The 6,939-nt window shown below is 38.1% G+C and overlaps 2 protein-coding genes across 3 annotated transcripts in view; both read right to left on the bottom strand.

Annotated features, from left to right (window-relative positions):
* The window catches only part of mdn1 (midasin AAA ATPase 1), a 1,030,807-nt gene that overhangs the window by 48,399 nt on the left and 975,469 nt on the right, over positions 1–6,939 (bottom strand). The window lies entirely within an intron of this gene.
* The window catches only part of gopc (golgi-associated PDZ and coiled-coil motif containing), a 22,535-nt gene that overhangs the window by 7,457 nt on the left and 8,139 nt on the right, over positions 1–6,939 (bottom strand). The window contains exons 3-4 of one of the 2 annotated variants that reach the window (XM_032542354.1): positions 4,809–4,832; positions 2,973–3,148 (exon numbers count right to left, since the gene is read on the bottom strand). In XM_032542354.1, the coding sequence (XP_032398245.1) occupies positions 2,973–3,148; positions 4,809–4,832 (200 nt within the window). The remainder of the gene's footprint in view (positions 1–2,972; positions 3,149–4,808; positions 4,833–6,939) is intronic. The other variant, XM_032542355.1, reaches the window with a different exon arrangement.

The raw sequence follows: 6,939 nt of genomic DNA, 5'->3' as shown, positions 1-6,939 counted from the left end.
TTTAGCATGGGTTCATAAACTTATGAGCAGCACTGTATTTTCAAATTTGATTCATTCAATAAATTATTATTTTTTGTCTTAAATCCACTAGCCATTTTCATATTATACCAGAATTTGCAGCCTCCTGTGCCTTTTTGGTAAGGTTACTAGGAAAACTCAGCCGAGGGTAATTATATACTTCCAAAGCAAGGGAGAAGTGGGTCACTTTCTCATAGACTTCAACAGAAACCGACCTCCTTTTGCAACTGCACGTGTTGCCCTGTGCTGGAATTCAGAAGGCATGCAGGTTTAAGACACTTCCGCATTTGCAGCACTTAGCAGAACCAGAGGATATTTCTATTAATATTTACAGTCAATGTTTCAAATAAAGAAATATATTATTCATTGACTTTGCCTAATTACACTACAGTTACATGTAGCAACTATAAAAAAAAACTATAACTAAAAAAAAACTATAAAAGCCTACACATTTTAACCAAGTATCAAGGTTTTCTTGTGTGTTGAGAGATACATAGAGAGAAATAATTTTATATTTTATATTATTTACAAAATAGGCTTATTAACCTGCAGTGAACAAGAAATTGTCAAAAAGTAGGAAGCCCGCTATTACTGATCTTGAGTAGCATGTTTGATTTTTTTAAAGAAAGTACCCGTGCACTTGTGCACAAACCCCAATTCCAATGAAGTTGGGACATTATGTAAAAGGTAAATAAAAACAATGCAATGATTGGCAAATCCTTTTCAACCTATATTCCACTGAATACACTACAAAGTAGGGCTGAACAATATTGTGTATTAGCATAGACATCGCGATGTGCGCATGCATGATAGTCACATCGCAGGACGTTGCGATGTTGACGCTAAAACGTTTTTGCAGCTTGTTAGAAAAGTAAACTTCCACCGTTCTCATTTTACATGATTATTACCGGCCGACTCTTCCCCTTTATGACAGGTAGCCATGTGGGCAACGTGCCTATGTGATGTTATTCGACTCGGTTTATTGTTATGGGAAAAGAGGCTCTCCGTGTGCAGAAAAGTACCGTAGGCAGCAGCTGCCGCTGACATAGTGAAGCACATAGTTTTCGATGGGTAGTCAGTGAAGCTACAGTAGTCAGTGTTTTATGTTCGCAGCAAATACAAACTAAATCACGTGATTAATGCAACATAATCACAACGTCTCCTAGCCATTTTCCCCGCAGAAAGCTGCTACCATCCCGGCTAAAGCTAATATAGTTAGCCTTAAAAAACAAGGGGTCCGTCTGTCCCAACTAACGTTACGGTTCGGAGCCGCGACGCTGGAAACGTAACACTAATCTACTACAGAAGGCTGTGTCTGCTCAAACGTCATTAACACTGATTTAATTGTTCCTGGATACACAGAGTTTGTTTCTAGTGCGCATGACATGCAGGTCTTATCAATTTATCAAACTAATGAGCTGGCCCCGCTAGTCGAACACAACCTGAAATTTAGAGGAAGCAACATGCAGTCACTGTCATACACTTTAGCCTGGATTGATAGTATTATATGAATACAATGGTGTCATACTAGTCAACCAGCAAATTTCTACCCAATTCCTCTCCAAAATCACTTCGGAGGAGTAGTCTCAGCGCTGACTTGCTTTGGTGTTTGTAAAGCATTAAAGTTCAACAAAGAATGGTTCACATTAGGAAAGTTCCTTTTTCATTTTTATCTTCTATGTAGACGCCGTCCCCCACAAAATCACCGCAGTAGTCGAGAATAGTTTATTATTTCCAAATAGAGCTATTTATGTCATCTTTTAAAAAATTACTTCTTTTTTTTTAATAGCGCAATATAAATCGCAGGGGGGGGGAAATTTCACAATGTCAATTTTTCCCAATATTGTGCAGGCCAAAACAAACAAACAAACAAACAAACAAACAAACAAACAAAGACAATATATCTTTTTAAAATGTAAACCTTTTTTTGCTACTATTGACTCCTTTTTAAATTTGATGCCTGCAACACATTTCAAAAAAGCTGGGAGTGTCATGATTGGGTAAAAAAATTCACAAGCAAGGATGGGACGAGTTTCACCACTTTGTGAACAACTGCGTGAGCCAATAGTCCAACAGTTAAAGAAAACCTTTTCTCAATGTACAATTGCAAGGAATTTAGGGATTTTCTCATCCACAGTCCATAACATCATCAAAAGATTCAGAGAATGTGGAGAAATCTCTGCACGTAAGCAGCAAGGCCGAAAAACCAACATTGAATGCCTGTGACCTTTCACTACATCTACAAGTGCAAGTTAAAACTCTACCATGCAAAGCACATCTGTGAAGGCACAATTAATGCTTAAAAGGCCCATAAAGGTTTTGGAGCAACACACAATATGCCGCCAGCCAAGCAATGTCTTTTTGAGGAAAGTCCCTGCTTTTTTCAGCAAGACAATGCCAAGCCACATTCTGCACGTGTTACAACAGCGTAGCTTCTTAATAAAAGACTGCGGGTACTAGACTGGCCTGCCTGCGGTCCAGACCCATCTTCCATTGAAAATGTGTGGCCTGTATGGACCGCAAAATATAACAACAGAGACCCCGGACTGCTGAGGGACTGCTGAGCAACTGAAGTTGTACATCAAGCTAGAATGGGAAATAATTCCACCAAGAAAACTTCAACAATTAGTGTCCTCAGTTCACAAACAGTGGTACACATGCCCCTGTCCCAGCTTTTTGGGAACGTGTTGCAAGAATCAAAATGAGTGAATATAAGTAAGTTTATCAGTTTAAACATTACATATATTGTATTTGTAGTGTATTGAATTGAATATAGGTTGAAAATAATTTGCAAATCATTGTATTCTCAATGACGTCCCAATGTCATTGGAATTTGTACATGATCCCCCAATGTTATATTACTTGTAAATAATATCAGCCTTAACAGTCTAACGTAGTATCTTCTTAGCAAACCCTCAACCTTTACATATGGTTTATGAGCTCCAACTTCTTACCTGCCAGCCAGTTCCTTGTCCAGGTATTTGGCAGCCAGTCTGGCTCCATACACTTCGGCCTGCAGTACTGCCATGTGTCTGCGAAGAGCCTCATTTTCTTTCTTAAATAGTCTCGCTTCTGTTTCCAGCCTTGCCTCTGCTAATTTGTCCTTCTTGCTGACCTCAAGCTCCTGTTCCTAGAGCAATCACATCACATGCACACACAAAAATCCTGTTAATCTATGCCAGCCTAATACAGTACCATTTAGCAGAGGTGATTGTCACGCTAGTTCTTGTAGCATAGGTAATAATTAAATAAGAATTAGGGCTAAATGGTTTCCTATGATTTAAACATATTACTTCCAAATCTCTGAGAAAACTGTGAAAAGTAATGGGAAGAAACAGTTGCAGCTGAAAAGCTAATCCAGTAATATTCAATCAAGCAACTGTACAAACATGGGCACGGGTAACTTTGGTATGCTTGTGTGTGTGTGTGTGGTTCTGCAAAGAAATAAATAACATTGTAAACACTACCATACACAATGCATTGGAATTATATAAAGCAAATAATAACAATAAACCCACTATTAATTGCATTATCTTAATGCAGTGTAACTACTTCTGCATGTGAAAAATGTACCTAAAATACAAACGTGAGCGAGGGTGTTAAAAAAAAAAAAAGAATCGCTATTTTATCAAATCAACAGCCTTGTGCAATTTAGCTAGCAAATAATTAAGTCATATGTGAGTCCAATATTCAGTCTTTTAAGCTCAGTTTAGTCTTCACTAACTCCTGTGAAAAAGTTTGATTCTTTAGGTGCTAAATGCTTCACTATGTTCACCAGCTAGTTACAAAGTTTTGGTAATTTGGTGCTGAGCTGGTAGTATACAGTAAGTGCCTTCTGTGTCTGTAAATGTTGCAGATGAGAGCCGTGAGAGTGAACCAAACAAGAGTACACAACAGACAACTTCTGTGTGGGCTACTTCAAAATGAAAGCACTTCCTGTGACAGTTTGTAGTAAAAACTAAATTACTGATAAACAAATAAAATTGTGTACCTTTTCACATATAAGCTGCAAATCAAGTACTGTAAATAATGTAGATAATGAGTTTTAATCACAAACATTTTACAACAATGCTGTTCTTCAATACAACTGTAAGGTACTTTTAATGGAGTATTTTCAATCTCCTACTTGCTTATTATACATTTTACTTATCTATTTTTATAGCTGTAGTTACTTTGCATATTCACATTAATTATACAAAATATTATGAACAATCTATGTTGTGTTAAAGTGGATGAAGAGGAGACTTTATTTATCTGGAGGTGAAATTCACAAGCTAGCTGCCAAGTGAAACGTCAGCTATTATTGGCTGTTATTTTGGTGAAAGTAACTCAAAAGTAATGCAAAAGTAATGGAACGCATTACAATTCAGAGTCAGTAATAATATAATATAACTAATCACTCTCAAATGACAGCAACTAGTAATCTATAATGTATTAAATTTAGGAAGTAACTTGCCCAACACTGTCCCTTACAGAACTTTGCTGCAAGGGGAGAGTGCCTGCTGGGGCATTTCTGAATGGAGTTTGCATGTTCTCCCTGTGCCTCCCACAGCCCAGAGACATGCATGGTGATTGTAATTGTGTATGACTGATCCTACCTGTGTCTTCCATGGACACTGGAAGCCTGGCTGTTAGTAAGTAAGAAGACATGTCCCAGTCCTTTCTACTCCTGTCTTTAAGTGTCACTGAATCACTAGTTGGAACAAGTGTGGCTTCACAATCTAAATTCAATCCAAACAACTTATTTAAAAAAACGTGATATACTGCAATATACACGTGCACAAACTTACCATCTCTTCCAAAGTTGACGCAGGCTTTAGGAGAAAGGAAGCAGAGTAAGAAAAGAAATAAGTCATAGATTAGAGAAATTCTAATTTCAGGCAACAGAGATTGTGAGTTAACCATTTAATGCAAGTGGCAGATGTAAAGAAACATGCACATCAGTTGAAAAAAAAAAAGTAATTGAAATCAGTGGAAGAAACAGGAAAGAAGTGGAAAGCCCCAAAGCAACAGCGGCTTACACTGGCCCCTTTAAGCCGCCTTCACAGATAGACACAGATAGGCGGCAAAACTGTATGTGCCGGCCGTTCCACTGATTTCCTATGGGGAGGGCGGTAACGCCCAACTAGGCGCTGCCCTGCCCGTTAGATTTATAATGGCACTTGACACTTTTTTTGTGCACCCTGAGTTGAGCAAGAAGAAGAGACCAGAATGTAAAAGGAAGCTAAAGCTAATACTACACGGGCTAGCCAAAACAATGAGCTTGAACTAGCAGATCATGTAGTGTACAGGAATAACCCTGCCGACAACAAAGAGCAAAATAGACAAGACAAAATAATTTTGGACTGTGTTACTGCAACCATAGAGAAGATGCTAGACTGCAATGACCTAACATAATCAACCCCCTTAAAAAAAAATCTTGAAGGCAACCTACAGAAGCCAATAGACTACCTGGAAAGTTATGAAAACCAAAATGTATTTTTTTTAAAAAACACAGGTTGCTGATTGCGATAAAAATTTGGGTCGGTAAAATTTGAACGGAAAATTGTCAAGACTATTGAATGTGTGACCTTGTTATGAAAAATAAAATATTAAAAATTCAGGTTGATGATAAGGTTTGGACATACGTATTTACCCAATAACAACCAGTGCCAGTGTCTGCCTTTTCGGCTTGGATGCTTGACGCCCACTTCCTATTTTGAGTGTTTAACTTGCCAGTATTGTTTCAAAGTATTTTCCCCCAGCAAATAGTGTTTCCCTCTTGTTAAAAAAAAATGCGTAACGTCCCCTTTATAGTTATGGTTAAAGATAAGGTTTGGTTCATGTTTAGGTAGGGGGGGACTAACAGATTGACGGGGGAAAGTGGAGCCGATGGAAACAAAAGTGATGGTGGACATGAATTTGCGTTATCCTCTTAAGCTGAAGACATTGTTGATAAAAAAAGGGTCGAAAATAAACTTAATTCAACTAGAACAGCATTACATAATTTAATAACAAGGAATGCTGAAATGGATATTCTTTTCATTTGTTTCTGTTTTAGCTACAGAGTGAGACATCCCACTTCTACACTCTTTGTTGGGAGTCGCACATGTGCAGTAGCTAGGTAAAATAAGATCAGCTAGATAACTCTTTCTCCAACTTTGGTCAGTAAAAGGCAGTATTAGATGGAAGACTTCTTCTAAACAAGACCGCATTTGTGAAATACCTGCAGAACAGGGACATGGAAGTAGTTCTTTTGTAGATTATGGTGAACTAGTGTGTGTTGTAGCAGTGTTTTGCCATTGAGAATGCGCTAGCATGTTAGCACTAGCATTCTACGGTTAGCCACCTCATCTTGGCTAGTGACATAGAAAGCTGTGCAACAGCTCACCAGGAGATTGAAGGCAGAGGACATTCAGAAACCTGTATCTCACTTAAAACAGCATGGATAGGTTTTTTTCCAAGTTTGTATGTGTGTGGAAGCACCCGAGACACAAAATAACACCCCAAAAAAGAAAGAGAAAAGTTATTTTTCATAATATGGGCACTTTAATAACCTTCTGTTAAGTTTTTAACAAATCAGTTGAGAACTTTAGACTTCCTTTATATGTATAGTGCCAACATAACATTAATAACAATGAAAAAACCCAGAGCTATGATTAGCCTCCTTAATGACGATCTAAGATTTTGGCAGGTTAGAGAAGGTTGTAACCTTAATTGTGGATGCAGACCACATGGGATATATTAAGTTTAGGTTATTTGTTGGTAAATAAATGTAAGAACTCCTCATGAACCAAGCCAAGTTCCACCTGCTGCCTTAAGTGAAGAGGATTAGCCCCGACGTTAGCAACATGCTAAAATGTCCAGGTGCACTATCTTAAGGTGGGCTAACCTTCAGGTAGACCAGCCAGGCTCACTAATGTAAGGTGGGCTAACCTTAAG

The sequence above is a fragment of the Etheostoma spectabile genome, chromosome 18 (assembly GCF_008692095.1).
Source record: "Etheostoma spectabile isolate EspeVRDwgs_2016 chromosome 18, UIUC_Espe_1.0, whole genome shotgun sequence".
NCBI lineage: Eukaryota > Metazoa > Chordata > Actinopteri > Perciformes > Percidae > Etheostoma > Etheostoma spectabile.
Note: the sequence above shows the minus strand (reverse complement) of the source record. Positions and strands in the feature narration are given on the sequence as shown.